This window comes from Lycium barbarum, chromosome 10, assembly GCF_019175385.1.
Source record: "Lycium barbarum isolate Lr01 chromosome 10, ASM1917538v2, whole genome shotgun sequence".
NCBI lineage: Eukaryota > Viridiplantae > Streptophyta > Magnoliopsida > Solanales > Solanaceae > Lycium > Lycium barbarum.
In genome coordinates this window covers 1,058,941-1,079,927 of record NC_083346.1, presented here as the reverse complement: position 1 = coordinate 1,079,927, position 20,987 = coordinate 1,058,941, and the positions used below count along the sequence as shown (strand labels likewise).

At 34.3% G+C, this 20,987-nt stretch overlaps 2 protein-coding genes across 2 annotated transcripts; both read left to right on the top strand.

Moving 5' to 3' along the window:
* Nucleotides 1-16,247: 16,247 nt before the first annotated feature.
* Nucleotides 16,248-16,749, top strand: LOC132615568 (cysteine proteinase inhibitor 1-like). The gene has a single exon (XM_060330176.1). The coding sequence runs from the start codon at nt 16,276-16,278 to the stop codon at nt 16,690-16,692; it is 417 nt and encodes a 138-aa protein (XP_060186159.1). The 5' UTR covers nt 16,248-16,275; the 3' UTR covers nt 16,693-16,749.
* A 3,091-nt stretch (nt 16,750-19,840) lies between these two features.
* On the top strand, nt 19,841-20,394 carry LOC132615627 (cysteine proteinase inhibitor 6-like). The gene has a single exon (XM_060330236.1). The coding sequence runs from the start codon at nt 19,911-19,913 to the stop codon at nt 20,325-20,327; it is 417 nt and encodes a 138-aa protein (XP_060186219.1). The 5' UTR covers nt 19,841-19,910; the 3' UTR covers nt 20,328-20,394.
* Nucleotides 20,395-20,987: the final 593 nt, after the last annotated feature.

Sequence of the window (20,987 nt, the reverse complement as noted above, 5' to 3'; positions counted from 1 at the left end):
TTCTAGCCCGATAGATAAATGGAGGGCATTGTTGTACCAAATCCGATAATTTAGGGGCATTTTAGGCCCTTTTCTCTTCAATAAATGTGAATAAAATGCATTTGTGTGGTGTTACAATTGCCATGGCTATGCAACCCTAAAAAGGATTGGTGAAATTGGTAATAAATTGACTATGATGATATTGTATTATGTTTACTTTTAAGATGCCACTTTAAAAAGTCGAGAAAATCATCACTATCATTCTTTTATCTCTTTTATTTAGATTTTTTTATTTTTTCTTTAACAATAGGTAGAATTGTTGTTAGAAAGGTCTCCGTGTAAAGTTGTCTACATCTGACCTATAGTTCACAAATTCAAACCGTAGAAGTAGCCAGTAATACTTGCATTAGGATAGGTTGTCTACGTTACACCCCTTGGGATGCGACCCTTCCTTGGATTCTGCTAACGAGGATGGTTTGTGCGCCAGACTGCCTTTTAATAGGATTAACATAAACTCCAAGTAAGAGGATTTTTTTCTCCATGTAATCCTAGTGACTTTTTAAGGTTATATTGGGTATGTTGTTTTTGTTCCTAGTGACTTTTTATGATTAGAAAATAGAAAATATGATAACGTTAATTTGAATTATATCCGATAACGTCGATTCAAATGGAAAAGAAAAAATAAATTGGATGCTTGTACTTGGCAAAGGAAAGCTCTATAAAAGTATACTTGCTGTTGGAAAGGTCCCTGGCTTTTAGTATCTTGTTCATTTTGTAACATTATAATCATGAGATTTTCTTTCTTAAATTAAAAAAAATACAAGTTTATCTTAATAGTTCAATCTAAAGTCTCTTTTTATTATTTAGTTTCCTACGCGGTGTTAGGTATCCAACCGGAGTACCAATTCCAGATTAGGGGTGGCAAATGAGCCGTTTGGGCTGAAGTTGGGCGGATCCAATGCTAGGTATCCACATCAGATTATTATTTTTCTTTCTTAAATTTTGTGGCAAGTCAAAATATATCACATAAATTAGAACGAAAGGATCATTGAACATGTGAGTTTAGTAGTTTTTTATACCTTTTTTAGATAATTTTTGAAGTATAAAGGGCAGGAGTGTAGTCAACGCGAGGGCTAACGGCTTGCACTCTTTAAGACTTTGCAACTTTACAATTATAACGAGTAACATTAAAGTATGTTGTTGTTGTGTAGTTTGTTTTTAGAACGGAAAAGTCCAGTTACTTTGATATACAAAAGTGATTAAAGTATTGTAAGTTTATTATCATAGTGGGTAAAGTTAAGTGATCATACATGAAAATTGACTGTCTCTTTTATTGTGCCAGGACTTATTGTGCTTGGAACCGATAAACCTGTGAATAATGTATCAAGAAATTATTTGCATTGGTGTGGCTAGTTTATTACGTTAAAGATAGAAATCTAGAGGGATACATAAAGCTAGATGAAGTTGTATGTATCAACATCGACAATATAAAAATATTTGCGCAATCATATCGATGTCGTTAGTAATTGACGAAATATCATATTTTGTTTGCCTCTTAGCAATTTTCTGTTTCTTATGTTGAAAATGAAATTATAGCAATTGTATAGGCTTTTTGTGTTCCAAGAAATATAGAGTGTAATTCATATTTAAAATTTGTAATTCAAATATTTAATAAAGTCATTGATTGAGATCGTGACACTGTGATCGAAATTATAATCTTCCATTACTTGTCATATTTCCCTAGAATAAATTTAGAGGTGTCAAAATGGATCAATCTAGCACAATCTCACGTGCCGAGGAAGTTGATGAGCGATAATGAGCTGACCCGTCTTAAAATCAGTGGCGGAGTCAGAATTTTTATTGACGAGTGTCAAAAAATAAAAATAAAAAATCAACGAAGAAGTCAAGAGATGTCAACATTTAATATATATATATATATATATATATATATATATATATATATATATATATATATATATAAGAGACATAGACCCGGTGATGTGGCGCTCTCTAGAACCAGCAATTATATTTATCTTTTATCACAATTTTTTTACTTTTTCACCCTTTTTATTTATTTATGTAATATTAGAAATAACCCAAGAGTCATGTCATTAACTCCCTACATAATTGCACCTGTTCACACAGCATTAAAGACACAATGTTCCGCTAACCGTTTCTAATTTGCAAATAGGTATGTCCTTCTGTGGAAAGCCACGATGCTACGCATGTGTCCTTCTTCTGTTGACTACGCTAACTATTTCCCAAAAGTCTCATCAAGTTTTCTTTTAATGGTTTTCTTGATCATTAGACTATCACTGTAAATTTTTCCAATTAATTAATCCTACTACTTCAGCACTTGTGGACCCAAGATTTGAAGACGGTGGAGGCACCATTATCTTAACATAAATGTCAACAAAAATTATAATGATGACTGAGGGATAATATCGTGTCGGACCGGTTACTAATAGCGTAGCAATGACGAAAATACAAGTATATAGATCAAATATGTGTAATAAATAAAATTTAACACAGTGAAGCAAGTGAAAGAGATACCTCAGTTGGCTAAGGTTGTGCAACATGTGGTGACAGTGCAGGTTCGTATTTAGGCGAGTTCATTTAACGCTAATTGTTTTCCTAAAAATAGGCTCAAAAAAATAATTAAAAGTGACATTTGGGTTCTATCCGGGGTGACATGTTAGGGAAGCAACAGTTGCAACCAACGTGCCCCAAAGACACTTTCATTTGTTAGAGTGCACAACTAAATATATACTAATTTCTCAAGATGTATACACATATATATACATAATTTTTTCCGAAGGGTGGGAGTGCACTTCCATGTGGATCCGCCTCTGTTGTGTGACATCCCTATTCGGTTACAGCCACTTCATTGAACAGTCATCTTCTTTTTGTTGACTTTCTTCTCGATCTATACCACCATCAAACTTCCTTTCATTCCTTCATATTTCTCCCGTTCACAATGCCACGTCCCACATATGTATCTTATAGATCTATGCTTCTCAATCTAGACCCGTCATCCTTCCTCACTAATATGAATATAAAACTTAAGTGTATGATAGTAAACAGATGGCCGTGCCTGATGAGTCCCGTTTGGATGACGGAGTCTTTGCGCTGGAATAATATCGTTTTTTTCTCCATTTACCTTCACTTAGTCGGGGCTCAATGTGAGTTCCGACATCCCGTTGAAATAAAAAAAATAGAATGTTTCCTTTTTTCTTCTGTTCTTTCATGATTGTACTTGTGTTTCAGGTTCAACTATCAAGATATGATCTTCTTCCTTGATTTATTTGGTTTTCAGCAAATGCTAAGCTTTGATCAATATATTCGTATGTTTGTGTTTCTCTGATGAATTTATGTGCTCACTTCATCGGGATATGGAGTTTGTACTCAAGGTATTTATTAAGTCTTAATTAACTTCAGTTGTGATAAGCAATTTTCATTTTTTCTCTTAATAAAATCACACAATGCAAGATCCTTTGAATCTTCATACTTACAAACTTGGAAGGGCTTTGAAATATGTAACTTCTGTTCTTAAATCAGTCACCCATCTACTTAACAAGTGAAAAATGGGTAGGGAAGTAAGAAAGGAAAAAAAGAGAATAAAGGGAAAAGAAAATGAATAGGTCAAGAAAAAAGTTAGGAAATGAATCATGTAATTTGATGCAATGAACTTGAGAAAATGGACGATTCACTTTTGCTTTCTTACTTAACCTTTCATTTTGTGTTGTAGTAATTATTTTATCTTGTATATACATAAAAGTAAAACATTTTTATCTAGCTATAGTGCCACCAAGATACTCATTTATTTGTACAAATTCATGAACAAAAGAAATAACTAAAAAAATCTCCGTCCAATTCCATTTAAGTAGCGGGCTAAGTTGGCTTGGGGGTTCGGGTCATTTGCACTTTTGCTCCTACTTTGTGTTGGTCTTTAATTTTTGTCCTTCATAACAAATAAATTTTTCGTGGGACATAAGTTTATATTTTCACATTATAACATTCCACAAGTTATGTCCTATGCTCTTAAAAATTTATACCCCACTGAACATAAGTTTGATTTTGAAGGGCAAAAGTTTAAGACTAGCCCATTTGAAGGGAAAACCGCGCAATTTCTTCCATAGGATCTCTATATTTAACTTGAACTTTGACGGGCAATTTGCACGATTGCCCATTCATATACACTGGTCTTTGATTTTTTCCCCTCAATTCGCTGGTCTTTAATTTTTTTTTCCCTTCGCTTAAGAAGGTGGTCGAAAATATCCCGAGGTTTTGGGTTTTACAACATTCCAACTGAGTAAAAACAAATTGCCTTAATGCAAACCTCTACCTTAAGATAGAGTTTTGTTTTATGCCTGAAGGCAAAACTCTGCCTTAAGGGAGAGTTTGGCTTACACCTAAAGGCAAAACTCTGTCTTAAGTAGAGTTTGGAGTCAAACTTTACCTAATCAGGCAAAGTTTGTTGCCTTAAGGGAGAGTTTGGCTGCAGAGTTTGCTGCCTTAAGGGAGAATTTGGCTTACGCCTAAAGGCAAAACTCTGTCTTAAGTAGAGTTTGGAGTCAAACTTTACCTAATCAGGCAGAGTTTGCAGTCAAACTCTGCTTGATCAGGTAGCAAAACCCTGCCTGAAGCAAATCGAAACTCTACCTTGCAAAATTTTTTTAAATTTTTAACTGAGCGAGGTTTCGAACCCGAAACCAAAAAGTTTTAGCGAAGGGCAAAAATTAAAGACCACTCATTTGAGGGGAATAAATAAAAGACCACCCCCAATAAGGACAATCGTGCAAAACAATTTCATAAGCCCAAACATTTGGGGTTATATGAGCACAGGGCCGTGAGATAAGCCCAATTGATGACTCAGTATGTAATCTCAAAATTCTCATAAAATCTCCTATAAAGGAAAACAACAAGACGGAATAAGATTATGTTCTTATTAAGTCAACTAAAGCTTAATTACGTTTTCAATGTAAAAAACTATCTATAAATATCAAAAACTCACTGCACAATTCTCACAACCTACAAATGGCTCTCAAAATACACATCTTATTCCTTCTACTTGTATCATTTTTATATGCAATTATTTCAATCAACGCCTTCACTGGTGAAAACTATGAAAATTCGATAATTTTCCGACCATTATCGCCTATAGATCCTAAGGCGATAAAATTTGCAAAATTAGCCGTAGATGAATATAACAAGAGGACCAAAGCCCATGTCACATTTGAAAAAGTAATTAAGGCTGCAATAACAAATGGGACTAAGATAAATGTTGCTCTTGTTATTGAAGGAGATAGCAAGATTAAATTGTATGCTTATATTTTGCAAAAGGGAAGTAATATAGAAGTACTTGCTGTTAGAGAGGTCCCTAGCTATTAGTGTGATCTTGTTCATTTTGTAACATTATAATCATGAGACCTTCTCTCTCTTAATTTTCAAAAAATGAAAACTTCTCTTATTGTTGTATCTACTGTCTTAGATTTTTTCTTTTTGTATAATGGTGGTTGTTTGGGCTTACTTATGTGCGCCTCAATTGATTATACGGGTTACTTGCTAGCTATTGTGGGTGTGTTTGCTATGACGAAAAACGTTTTCCAAGAAAATATTATCTCAGAAAATAAGTGATTTTCCTAGTCCTTTTCTTGTGTTTGGTACGCAAGTTAGAAAATGTAATTTTAAGAGTATTTGCATATGTTCAAATCAAAACACTATGAGATTTTTGAATTCGGACTATAACTTTTGGTAGTGGGGTTAGGCGGGGGTTTGGGTGGGGTGGGGGATAAAGGGGGTTAGGGGGAGGTGGTAGGTGGATGGTGGAGGGGGTGGGTGGTGGTGGGGGTAGGGCTGTGGGAAGTGGGGGTGGGTGGTTAGGGTGGGGATGAGGTTGGGATGGGGTTGAGGTGTGAGGTGGGGAGGGTGGTTAGTGTGGAAATGCGTTGAGGATGCTATGACATGTTTTTATTGATCCGAAAAATGTTATTCCTCAAATTTTTAAGGAAAATATTTTGTTCTATTTTAAGAAAAACATATTTCAAGAAATTTAGTGCAACCAAATAAGGGAAAGCGCAATTCCGACTAGCACATATATTGAGTAACTTTATCCATCAATGCCTAGACAAATGAAAAGAATGAACTAATGTTTTGCCACTGCTTGGTTTTGAACCTAAAATCTCATTATTCCCAATGCACTTTATTAATCACTCAGCCAAGTCATTGGATGAATCTTGAGTCACTTATATTATAGCTTCCGTAACAATGAACTCATGGGAAATGCTAAATATTAATGTATTTTTCCTGTCGAAAGAAAAATATTAGTGAATTTTAGTGGTATTAATGTATTTAATGTATTTTCTTCCGATGAGGATCCCCCAAAAGTGAATGGTATTGCAAAACAATGAAAAATACAATCAGTTTTGCAGCATTGTTACAATCTTATTAAATATCTGATAAGGATTATGGACATCAAGTTACAGAAAGCATTCACTACTGTTAAGGAAAACTATGTTATCTTTGTTTCTTTAAAGGCGAAATACATAAATGAGCCCTTTAAGTTGTTCACAACAATCAGTTAGACACCTCATATTTTAAGTGCCTAAAATAAACACCTGCCCATCTCAGTCTTATTGAGGGTTACAAAATCGCCGATGAACAAATAAACTGCTGACACGTGTAACCTTTTTTTTATATGACCTGCAATTTAAAACGTAAAATATTCACTCCTCTTCTTCGTGAACAATTTTTTTTTTTTATCTAGGTATTGTACTGACATTTTATTCTTCTGTGGAGTTCATATTTGTTACCTTAAAGTATGTTGGAATTAAGCCCCCTCCCTCGAAATTGTAAGGTAAATCATGAGCAGATATTAATGTTAGCAGTGGCGTACAAACCACTTGAAAAGTGCTAAGAATATATATTTTCGGTTCTTAAAGAAAATCTTTTCTAATTTTCCACTTAATCTTTCAAACTATATATATATTTTGGTTGAGTTTTTAGTTTGTTTTTTCAAGTTTGATCCTTTTTATTTGGATTTTTTTCTCATTATTATTGTTTGGATTCATTAACCTAAAAAAAAATGTGAGTGGGGGACGTGGTATTTTCCTGGCTATTATAGAAGAATCTTTTATTTTTTTCTTAAATTATAGAAGAATCTGATTTTTGCGTCCACACTCCTTTACCCCGATTTAGTTTTTTTGGTTTTGCTCAAAACTACAAACAAAATTCGTGATGCTAATTTCCAACCTAAATTGGCAAACTTTGTAATTTGGAAAACTTGTTAGCTGCATTAGTATAGTTGGAGTGTCTTAACTGATTGTTGTAGACAACTTAAAGGGACTACCTATGTATTTTGCCGTTTTTCAATAAATGTTTTTACTTTGAGGGTGTGAAAGAGGACACAAGCATTATAGTCCACTCCTTTGAGGGCCTTTACTATATTATTTTTGGGCATTTTACATAAATAGCAAACATTTGGGGTTTAATCAAGATGCATAGTTAATGTTTCACTATTTACGTTCTGTAGCAAATCAGCTCAGTTCCCACATGTGTATTCAATTTTTTTTTTAGTTGTATTCATGAATACAACAATTTTTTCCGGCCCGCTATATTTTTGAAATAACTATCTGTATTCATAAATTAGTTTGTTGTATTCATGAATACAACGAGTAAAAATTGAATACATATACACCAATAATTACACAAATACATCATATTTCCGGTATTTATACAACAGATACAGGCGAAAAATACAATTTAAAACATTCATACACCAAAAAAATAACAAATATGTCGTATTTTCCGGTATGTATACAACAAATACAGGCGAAAAATATTGTATACAACATAGATACACTAAAAAATTAACAAATACGCCATATTTTCTAATATGTATACAACAAATACAAGCGAAAAACATTGTATACACGGTAAATATACAACAAATACAACGAAAATCTGGACTTTTTCCAGATCTGACCGGAAAAAAATTCCGGCGAATACAACGACGACATTTTTTTTCCGACGTAGATATGAGGTTTTTTCTTCTTCTCCGGCATAGATCTGAGTTTTTTTTTCTTTTCCGGCGTGCCCTCGTCGGCATTTTGAATTCTTCGTGGTGGCGACGGCGGAGATTGGAGGGACTTCGTTGGAGCTTCGCCGACCAGCTGAACCAGCTATAAAAAATTTGTTTGGTTCGTCGGAGCTTCGTCGGAGAAGAAAGGGAAAACGGGAAAGGGCTGGCAGTGACAGTGGTGAAGGGGCACGGCATTTCGCCGGAGTTCCGGCGGTCAGTGGTGGCCGGCGGCGGAGCAGTGGGGAGAAGAGGGGGGAGAGAGATGGGAGGGTTGGGTTGGAAGTGAATAGTGTGATGGGTATTCTATTTGGTGTGTGTATATATATAGTTACTAAATGTCATTAATACACAAATGTTTGCTATGAGAAGTAATTAAGTTAAACTATAGCTACTAAATGTCAATACCCACTATATGTTTGTTATGTCATGTAGTTATCCCATTATTTTTTGCTAATGAAATGCGATTTTAAAATTAAAACGAGAAATTAAGGAGTTTCATTGCAGCAGGGAACTAATCTCAATGATTAAGTCTCATAAAAGTTTTTGTGGAATTTAAATTAAACACGTAAAGGGGAATACCTTAAAAAACAGTCTCTAGTTCAATTAGGTTATGTAAAATTCAAGATTTCGAAAGTTAGATGGTAAATCTGCCACCATGAATGTTTGTCTCCCTGGAAATGTGTTGCAAGGGAGGATAGTCCATTGCTTCAAGAAGGAATCTACTATTATTCAGCAAATGTGAATAAAGTGCATTTTGTACGGATGTTAAAATTAACATGACTATGCAACTCTAACATCATTGATGAAATTGATAATGAATTGATATGAAGATATTGGATTACTTTCAAATATCTTTTGAGATGCGACTTAAAAGAAATGTTAAGATCATCACAATATCATTTTTTTAAATCTTTTTGTTTAGAATTTTTTTGATATTTTTTAACAATAGGTAGACATAAACTCAAGGTAAGAAGAATTTATTTTTCTCCATGTAGTCCTAGTGGCTTTTTATAGTTAGAAAATATGATAATGTTAACTTGGTTTATGCAATAATGTCAATTCAAATGAAATAGAAGAATAATTATTAGCATTGCAACAAATCTTCCTTAACTGGTAAAAATATAATTATTTCCACATCATATGTTATACAGTCAGACCTCTCTATAACAACATCCGCATATAACACCACCTCTTTATAACAACTAAAAATTTTCAGAATCGGTTTCTTATGTTATATTTTACTTCTCTACAACATCATTTTACCTATAACAACAGCTGTCAACTCTATAATAGTATGCTCTTTGTAAAATACCCTCATATAACAACTATTTTTTTTTCTTTTTCTGGTAATATAATAGTTAACCATCTTTATAAAAATTGAATATCTATGAATATCAATAAAATTACCCTCCATATATGAATACCTATTGTAATCTAAAAATATCATTGTCTTCTATTTTTATTTATAAATAATTTTCAAAATGGAAAACAAGTGCTATATCACTACTAAGAGATTGGAATCTACAAAACAAGTTACAGTTATAAATTTCTCCCATCAATCTTGAAAGAATTTAATTTTCAATTAGATTTAAAATGTGTGTCTTAGATCTTAAAACTCTAGACATTCAGTTGTGAATTTATTAAAATTGAATTAACTTTCTTTAATGTGTAGTTAGTGACATATGTTGTATGCATATCTTTGAGATTTAAACTTTAAAAAAAATTGTTATTTTTTATAATATTAAAAAATGAAAAAATTGATTTTATGTATTTTTTTTTTGGTTGCCTATAACAGCCAACTATTATTTCAATGTCAAATGTTGTTTTAGCTGTATAACAGCAATTCTCTACAACAACCAAAAAATTTGGACCCAACGATGTTGTTATAGAGAGGTTTGACTGTAGTTATACTTAAAACAATTCTTTTTTTTTTTGTTTCCTAAACCACTTATAGCAGCTAATTTTTTTCGGAACCGGTTTCTTATGTTATATTTTACTTCTCTACAACAGTGTTTTACCTATAACAGCATCTGCCAACTTTATAATAGTACGCTCTTTGTAAAATACCCCTCATATAATAGCTATCTTTTTTTTTCCCGATAATATAATAGTTAATCATCTTTATAAAAATAGAATATCTATGAATACCAATAAAATTACCCCCCCCCCCCCCAATATATGAATACATATGTTGTAATCTAAAAATATCATTGTCTTCTATTTTTATTTATAAATAATTTTCAAAATGGAAAACAAGTGTTATATCACTACTAAGAGATTGGAATCTACAAAACAAGTTACAGTTATAAATTTCTCCCATCAATATTGAAAGAATTTAATTTTCAATTACATTTAAAATGTGTGCCTTAGATCTTAAAACTCTAGACATTCAGTTGTGAATTTATTAAAATTGAATTAACTTTCTTTAATGTGTAGTTAGTGACGTATGTTGTATGCATATCTTTGAGATTTAAACTTTAAATAATTTTGTTATTTTTTATAATATTAAAAAATGAAAAAATTGATTTTATGCATCTCTTTTTGCCTATAACAACCAACTATTATTTCAATAACTCCGAATGAGAATGCTAGCACACTGGATGCCAGGGCGGGGCAGTGCACCTACGGTATTTCAACACCCACCGGAAACCTCGCCAATGGCCCCAACCACCGAAGAAATTAACATGGCGGCAGTAGCAGCTCGAAAACTTACATACTCTGCAGGGTCGAATAAAGCAATTATAGAAGAGGAAAATGTGCAAATTGAAGAGGAAAACGCAGCGCCTACTGAAACCCTAGCGGAAATTGTAAGAGGGAATCGGATTAGACAAAAAGGTATACAACTAAGCTTCTATCCACCAGAAATCAAGGATGGAGTGAAGGTTGTGAAATTGAACCACGAAGAACTCGAGAAACAGTGTGACAAATGGAAGACGGCACTAATTGGATATGTGATGGGGGGAAACCCGAGTTTCAAGGATATGCTGAAATTTGTCTATGGTGTATGGAATTCAGTGGCTACACCGAGAGTTTATTATCATGACGATGATTACTTTGTCTTCAAATTCGCATCTGAGGGAGATAAGGAAGAAATGCTTGAAAATGGGCCATATACATTTCAAAACAGACCGCTGATAATTCGAGAGTGGACTTCTGATTTTGAAGTTAGCAAGGAACCACAGAGGATTGTACCAATTTGGGTAAATTTGCCAAGGTTACCAGTTCAGTGCTGGGCTGAGGAAAACCTTGGGAGAATTCAGATCGACTAACTGCAGAATGTGAACGACTCTCTTATGCAAGGGTACTAATAGAGATGGATATTACTCAACCGATGCCTAACGAGATGGTAATTGAGAAGCCTGATGGATCTACTTGGGAACAGGCTATAGAGTATGAGTGGCAACCAAAATTTTGTGTTGATTGCAACTCCTTTGGGCACCTAGCAGGGGAATGCAAAGTAGAAAAGGTGGCTCCAAAGAAATAAAATAGGCGGAGGAAAAGAGAATATCCAACATGGCAAGCTAAAGATGTACCCCCAAATAAATCCACCACACCAGGACCTAGTACTGTAATGCAAAACACATCTGGGGAGCCGGTGGCAGAGGTAAATCTACAAGTGAATGCAAGGGGAAAACAGGCTGTAGTGACTCATAAAGCACCACATATAGATCCTGATGTTATGGCCCAGAAGAACAACAATGCTGCTCTGCAGATAGGGGCAAAACCTCTTGATATTCAACAACAAGATGGTATGCAACAGGACCACTCGCAAAGGCTGTCCAAAGGGGGTGTTCCTACTACTATTCCTCCTATATGATACTGTGCTCATGGAACATTAGAGGACTGAATAAGTTCTTTAAAAAGAAAGAGTTTAGGAGTTTTCTCTATAAGAATAAGCTGGACCTAGTTGCCTGTTTGGAAACTAGAGTTAAGCAGAATAATAGTAGTAAAATACAAAAGTTTATGGGACCTGAATGGAGCTTTATATCAAACTATACTCATGCACCCAATGGAAGGATGTGGCTAGGGTGGAAGGCAACCACTGTTGAAGTGATTGCTCTATTTACTTCAGCTCAAATAATACACTGTCGAGTGAAAGACAAAATGTCTGATTTCAGTAGTTATGTCACCTTTGTTTATGGAATGCACACTGTGGCTGATCGAAGACCATTATGGCAAGATTTAAGACTACTGACTACTAGTGTTAGTGAAGCATGGCTCATAATGGGAGATTTCAACACTCCATTACATGCTGATGATAGACTGAATGGAGCCCCTGTGCATTATAGTGAAACAAAAGATTTCCAGGAATGTCTAGATGATATAGGGGTGGGCCAACTCACTAGAAGGGGAAATCAATACTCATGGACTAATAAAAGGGATGCAGAGTCAAGAATATATAGCCATATAGACTGGGCTTTTGGGAACACTGACTGGTTCACTAAATACACTCACATAGAGGCAATATATATGTTACCTGGCTGTTCAGATCATTCTCCAGTAATGATCAATACAACTGCCTCCAGAGGGCCACCAGTCAAACAACCATATAGACTGCTTAATGTGCTACTACCTCAAGAAAGATATAAGGAAGCAGTCCAAGCAGCATGGAGTCAAGAAGTACAGGGATATCCAATGTATGTTATCTGTAGGAAACTGGCAAAACTGAAACAACTGACCCAGGGTATGCAAAAAGAGATGTTTGCAACTGATGTCAAACTACAACATATGAAAGATGAGTTGTGCAGAGTACAGACTAGGCTAAATGATGACCACCTTACCCCAGAGTTGATCCAAGAAGAAAGAGGACTACATGGGCTAATAGAGAAATGGAGTAATATTCAGGAGCAGATACTGAGGCAGAAATCCAGAGCTACCTGGATTATACATGGAGACCAGAACACTAAATATTTCCATGCCCAGCTAAAAGCCAGACAGGCCAGAAATAAGATTACATCCATCTACACTGAACAAGGTATACACCTTACTGATCCTAAACTAATACAGAAAGAATTCATTGAGTTCTTTCAAAAGTTACTAGGAGAATCAGCACCTGTCATGCCTAGTATAGACATCAACATAGTGAGAGATGGACCTTGTTTAACAATAGCCCAGCAACAACAATTGTTAAAACCAGTCACTGAAGAGGAGGTAACTAATGCGGTGAAAACTTTACCATCTGATAAGGCTCCTGGCATTGATGGGTATCCTGCTGAGTTTTTTAAACATTACTGGTCAATAGTTGGTGCTGATGTCCAGAAAGCTGTTATGCAATTCTTTGATAATGGTAAAATGCTGAGAGAAATAAACTGTGCCACAATGACTTTAATCCCAAAAGTTACTAATCCAACATATGTCAAGGAATTTAGACCTATATCATGTTGTACGACTCTCTACAAGATTATAGCTAAGATCCTTACCAACAGACTAAAGACTGTTGTAGATTTCTTAGTCGGCCCTGCACAATTTCAGGCAAAAAAAAAAAAAAGACTCAGACAAGGTGATCCTATGTCACCTTACCTGTTTGTGTTAGTAATGGAATATATGAGCAGGTCTCTGAAACAGTTAAGTCTAAATCCAGACTTTAACTTCCACCCCAGATGCTCTAGGCTACTTATTACACATATTTGTTTTGTGGATGACCTTTTACTTTGCTGCAGAGCAGATGAGAGTTCACTACAACTAATGATGCAAGCCTTTAGCCATTTCTCAGAAGTATCGGGACTTAAGGCCAATATGGAGAAAAGCTGCATTTATATGGCAAGAGTGACTAATGAATTTAGAGATCAGATACTACATTAGTTGAGCTTTACTGCTGGTTCATTGCCTTTCAAGTATTTGGGTGTACCTCTATCCTCAAGGAAACTGAGTGTTAATCAGTGTATGCCACTCATAGATAAGATAGTTGCCAAAATCAAGTGCTGGACAACCAGATTTCTGTCATACTCTGGAAGGTTGCAACTTATCAAGAGTGTACTGTTTGAAGTCCAAACTTACTGGGCCCAGGTGTTCTTAATTCCCAAGAAAGTCCATCAACAGATCACAACAATATGCAGAACTTTTCTTTGGAAGGGAACAACTAAAAGTAGCAAAAAAGCCCCTGTGGCTTGGGAAACACTATGCAAACCTAAATCATCAGGAGGCTTGGACATCATAGACTCTATCATATGGAATAAAGCAGCTCTCCTTAAGCTCCTATGGGCACTGGCAAAAAAAAAAAAAGATAGACTCTGGGTAGTTTGGGTACACAGTGTGTATATCAAGAGACAAAACCTGTAGGAAATGGAGACTCCCAAACAAGCAAGTTGGATTATGAGAAAAATATTTGAGGCCAGGAAGATGTTGATCACGGGACTTGAAGACTTAAACTCACATGAGGTCCAGGAGAAATTTAAAATAAGCAAAGCTTACAGAGCCCTTCAGCCATCCTGGCCAAAGGTACATTGGAAGAAATTGGTACTGTTGAAGGGATTGGTACCAAAACACCAATTCATTCTATGGTTAGCCATACAAAGAAAGATGGAAACAGTCGATAGACTTAAAAAATGGGGCATACAAGTGGAAAAGAACTGTGTTTTATGTGAAATAGATCTGGAGGAGAACTTGGATCATTTATTCTTCCAATGCTCATACTCTCAATTCATATGGAAAACTCTTATGACATGGATTGGGATCAACAGGCAGATTGGCACTTGGGAATCAGAGATTACTTGGCTAGCACAACGGACTACAGGTAGAAATTCAACATGCATAGTCCTTGGAATTGTATTTGCAGCAGTAGTCTACCACATCTGGCAGGAAAGAAACAACAGAAGATTCCAACGACAACGAAAAGAGAAGACAGCAAGGGTCAGAGAAATAGTATTACTACTACATATAATTGGCCAAAACTGTAAATGGAAAGGAGTCCTAAATACTCTAAATAGTTATCCATGCTAGACATATGATGTACACACTGAGGGAAATTGTCCAGGAACAATTCTTGTGCCTGAGATAATGGACAGTGGGTAGAGTATATTAGAGATTATGTTTATGGACAAACCTGACTCAATAGTCCAAAGAGTAGGTCGTGTAACTATTTCCAATTGGTTGAAATAAAAATTCCTTTTCGACCAAAAAAAATGTCAAATGTTGTTATAGCTGTGTATAATAGCAATTCTCTACAACAGCCAAAAAATTTTAAACCTAACGATGCTGTTATAGAGAGGTTTGACTGTAGTTATACTTAATACAATTCCTTTTTTTTGTTTCCTAAACCACTTATAACAGCTAATTTTTTTTGGAACAGGTTTCTTATGTTATATTTTACTTCTCTACAACAGCATTTTACCTATAACAACAGCTGCCAACTTTATAATAGTACGCTCTTTGTAAAATACCCCTCGTATAACAGCTATCTTTTTTTTTTTTGGTAATATAATAGTGAACCATCTTTATAAAAATAGAATATCTATAAATACCAATAAAATTACCCACCATATATGAATACATATTGTAATTTAAAAATATCATTGTCTTCTATTTTTATTTATAAATAATTTTCAAAATGGAAAACAAAAACAAAGTGTTATATCACTACTAAGAGATTGGAATCTACAAAATAAGTTACAGTTATAAATTTCTTCCATCAATCTTGAAAGAATTTAATTTTCAATTAGATTTAAAATGTGTGTCTTAGATCTTAAAACTCTATAGTCTATACATTCAGTTATGAATTTATTAAAATTGAATTAACTTTATTTAATGTGTAGTTAGTGACGTATGTTGTATGCATATCTTTGAGATTTAAATTTTAAATAATTTTATTATTTTTATAATATTAAAAAATAAAAAAAATTGATTTTATGCATCTTTTTTTTTTTGCCTATAACAGCCAACTATTATTTCAATATCAAATGTTGTTATAGCTGTATAACAGCAATTCTGTGTAACAACCAAAAAATTTTGAACCCAACGATGTTGTTATGGAGAGGTTTGATTGTAGTAATACTTAAAACAATTCCTTTTTTTTGTTTCCTAAACCACTTAGGTAGCTAATTTTGTTGGCGACCATATTAAGACAGCATAATCTAACTACCTCTAAAGTAAGTAACTTATTATCTTACCTAATTTGCCTATGCTTCTAATCAAATTAGCTTTCAAATTTTCCTATATATAATCCCCTCACTAATTAGTGCTAAGCAGTACTACACAAACAAATTCTTCTTGAAAGAAAAATGACATTCAATTTCAATTCTTTACTTCTTGTGACTCTTTCAACTGTAGTAGTTGCTTCAATCTTGGGCCATGTCTTTGCAACAAATGATGATCGAAAGTTACTGGATTCGTTCGAACATGTATTGAATAGTTTAGCTCCTTCCCCGTCACGTGGTGGTTGGCAGCCCATTGATGATACAGAAGATCCTAAAGTGGTGGATGTTGCAGAATTTACAGTTAGTGCTGAAAACAGCATAGTAAAACACCGAGAAATTGAATTTCTAAGAGTGGAGGATGGAAAATCTCGAGTTGATAATAATGGCATCACTTATCAATTAGATATTCTCGCTACAAAATTTTCTGAATTAAATGAATATTCAGTGGTTGTTTTCGAAAATTCTAAGGACCATGTTAGAAAACTCATTTCTTGGGATTAATCTTTTGCTTAAAACTTGAGTGTATGAGCATTTAGAAGTGCCTATTATTTGCCTGATATATTTTTGCATAAAAAAATTAAATTTTGATAAGTTATGCCATTTTGTGTTCTGATCATTTGACAAACACTCGAGGGACCAGGTACTCGATCAGGTCCCCTGAGTGTCGTGCAATCAACGCACCACAGCTGTAAAGCTGTGGTACTGTCACTGTGCCGACTGGCAGAACCGCAGCAGCACAGCTGCAGTCTGTTAGAGACCAAACCTATAGCTAAAGGCCAATATCAAAAAATGAAATGTCCTTATCCATGGTCACATGCTCTCTAATATATATACAACATGTTACAAGGTTTAACCTATCACTTAAAAAATCATAAATTTATATTCTCTCAAGTGTAGCCGCCACTGCTGTCTAGGTGCTCTCAAGAACAAAGCTTCAACAAATCCAAGGACCACGTCCTGACAACTGAAGATGTCTTAAGTTTTAGGTTTGTTAAGTCTTTGTCATTTTATTCTTCACTTGTAATCCTACTCTACTTTCGAGAAGTGTTATTGTAGGAAGGTTTCAACCTTTGTTTATTTTGGTTTCTTAGCAAGAGTTAGTCAAAGTGTGTTTGGGAGCTTGGCTAGAGTTAGTCAAGGTTAGTTTGGATGCTTGGCTAGAGTTAGTCAAGGGTTGTAGCTTACAATAGACTTATTGTAAGGGGTGAGGGATTAACAATTTAATTCCTAGGTTGCAAAAAGTTGTAATATGAAAGTTGTTCAGTTTAGTGAAGTTGAAATCCTACTCCGATGGGTCGTGGTTTTTAATACCTTGAATAAGGATTTTTTCCAGTAAATATCTTGTCTTATTTACTTTTTGTTTTTACTTGAGGGAACAGATCATAGAGAACCTGGTTCTCTATGCCGTTTGGTGGACTCTTAGTTTCTATCAAATTTAGCATTTCATTTTATGTTACTTACTTTTTGTCTATATTAATTATGCGTAAATGAACTTTCTTTGTTCATGATATTCATAAATCATCTTAACATATGTATGTATTGACATTTTATATTGTTCAACTTCAGAATTAGAGGAAAGATGTCTCAATTACAGTATTTTGAAAGCCTTTACTATATTTATTTATTTTTCCTAGTGAAATGTGATTTTAATTCAAAACAAAATATTAAAGTGATTCATGATAGAAGGGAACTAATCCTAACAATTCAGTCTTACAAAAGTCTTTGAGGAATTTAAATAAAGCATGTAAAGGGGAATAGCTCCAAGAAATAGTCTTTGATTTAGCTAAGCTATGTGAAGTCCAAAATTTTCAAAGTTTGCTGGCGAATCTGCCACCATGTAGGCCTCCATGTAAATATGTTGCAAGGGAGGATAGTCCATTATATTGTTTCAATGCGACTTTGAAAAATCAAGAAAATCATCACAATATCATTCTTTTATCTTTATTATTTGGATTTTTAAAATTTTTATCTTTAACAATAGGTAGAGTTGTTGTTAGAAAGGTCTCAATGTAAGTTGTCTTCGTGCGACTTATATGTCATGGGTTCTAGCCGTGGAAGCAGCCTTTAATGCTTGCATTAAGGTAGGCTATTTACATTACATCCCTTGAGGTGCGGCTCTTCCTTGAATCCTGCTAACACAGGATGTTTTGTGTACCGGACTGTCTTTTAATGGGTAGACATAAACTAGTAATTAAGAGGATTTTTTTTATTTTTTTTGCTCCGTGTAGTCCGAGACTCCCGGTGACTTTTTATGATTAGAAACTATGATAACGTTAATTTGAATAATATGCGATACTTTCAATTCATAATTTCAATTCAAATAAAATAGAAAACTATATTGGATGCTTGTATTTGGCAAAAGGAAACTCTATAAAAGTACTTGCTCAGAAAGGTCCGGGGCTTTTAGTGTCTTGTTCATTTTGTAACATTATAATAATGAGATTTTCTCTCTTAAATTTCAAAATTATAAGTTTATCTTAATAGTTGAATCTAAAGTCTCTTTTTATTTAGCTTCCCACAGTGTTAGGAATCCACATCGGAGTCCTAATTAATCCAGACCCATTTAGGGGGAAGCTCTCTCCAATAGAATTTTTTCATACTCAGGAGCGTGCACTTGAATCCGAGACCTTAAAGGCGGAGAGATTTTATCTATCGCAACGCAACCTTTGCTGGTAATCTAAAGTCTCTGGCTTCGAACAATAATTATCTTATGAAAAAAAAAAATGTCAATGTATTTTTCCTGTCTATTGGAAAATAGGAGTGAATTTCGAAAATTTCAGGTGGAGTAGTAATGTATTTTCTTCGCTTGATGACCCAGTGGAGGTAAGACACGACTTAAGTGAAAATCGAGAAAGTTACCATAATAGGATTCTTTACATCTTTTTATTTTGTTTTTTCTATTTAATTATAGGTAGACATAAATTCAAGGCAAGATAAAAAAAAAAATCTCCATCTAGGACGTACTACCCCAGTGATGTTAGATTTAAACGTGAGGCCCATGACAGAAGAGGGGACGATGAAGCTGGTTAAAGAGAAGGATTGACATATATCTCGACTAACAAGTTTTGAAAAAGGAGTGCATATTATACTTTAGACAAATCTCACATCAAATTGAGAGAAGAAAGTGAAGAGGTTTATTATAAGACATAACGCAATGTCACATGATACGTGTGTTTTTGGGCTCGAAGATGGTGTAGCTCGAAGGACAAATCGATGAGGTCTATTAGACCAAAACAGACAACACGTGTCATGAGCTTGGATCGTGACATTATTTAGTCAGCCTCATCACTTTTACATTTCTTGGTTTTCGTGTTTAAAAGAAATCTAGCCACCTTTGTGGGTTTTAATAAGTTAACAAAAAATATGACAATGTTAACTAGAATTTTTGCAATAATGTCAATTCAAATGAAAATATAATTTTTTTATTAGCAGCGTCGCGTATCTTCCAGGCCTTAATTAGTAAACTTGTAAATTTTTCCAAATCACGTGTATTTCTTAAAAACAATCCGTCTTTTCCCTGACTATTAGGGATTCCCTGACTGTTAGATGATTTATTGCCAATCATAAAGATAACATAATTTCAATTACCTCTATAAGTAATAACTTATCATCTTTCCTAATTTTGCTTATTACTAATCTGGCTTTCAAGTTTTCCAATAAATAACCCTTTCGCCAATTAGTGTTAAGCACTCCATTATCAAATTCTTCTTAAAAGAAAAATGGCTTTTAAATCTAATTTCCTCCTGTTTGTGATTCTTTCAATGGTAGTAGTTGCTTCCACCTTCTGCCATGTTTTTGCAGTAAATGATGATCAAAAGTTACTAGATTCGTTCGAACATGTACATGATTCTCTAGCTCCGTCCCCCTCACATGGTGATTGGCACCCCATAGAAGATACAAGTGATCCTAAAGTGGTGGACGTTGCAAAATTTGCAGTAAGTACAGAAAACAGCAGAGCAGAAGGTAGAGAATTGATATTCGAGAGTGTGTCCAATGGAAAATTTCAAGTCGATAATAAGGGCATCACTTATCGGCTGGCAATTGTCACCACAGAATTTGATGTCACAGATGAATATTTAGCGGTTGTTTTCGAAAATTCTAAGGACAATGTCAGAAAACTCATTTCGTTCACTTAATATTTTGCTTTAAACTTAAGTGTATGAGCATTTAGAAGTACCAATTATTTAATGAATATATTTTTTAAAAACAACTCAATTTTTAGCATTTCATTTATGCATGGACATTATAAATTGTTCAACTTCAAAATGCGAAAAACGTCTCAATTGCAGTATTTTGAGAGTCTGAATTTCACATCTTCTATACAAGCTGCCATTAAAGTTGCATAAATAAGAGCTTCAACATTATTTGTAAACAATTGAAGGAGTATGTAAAGTATTCGGTCTTATATATTAAGGTACTAAAGGAACTAAAGAATTACTAATTCATCAGTTACAATATTCGGGAAGAGTAAAAAACTACTGATTAAAGTTTTATGAAATATTTTAAGATGTAAATGAGTATTGTACATGATCCAAAAACTAATTCTCCGATAAATAGTTCCCTCAGCAATTAGTGTTAAGCTCTGCACTAAACAAAGTCTTCTTAAAAGAAAAATGGCTTTTAAATTCAATTCTCTCATTTTTGTGACTTTCAATTGTAGTGGTTGCTTCAACGTTGGGCCATGTTTTTGCAATAAATGATGGGCCACAATCAAGCCCACTTGGCGGTTGGCAGCCCATGAAGGACCCAAAGAACCCAAAAGTGGTGAAAATTGGAGAATTTGCAGTAAATTCATT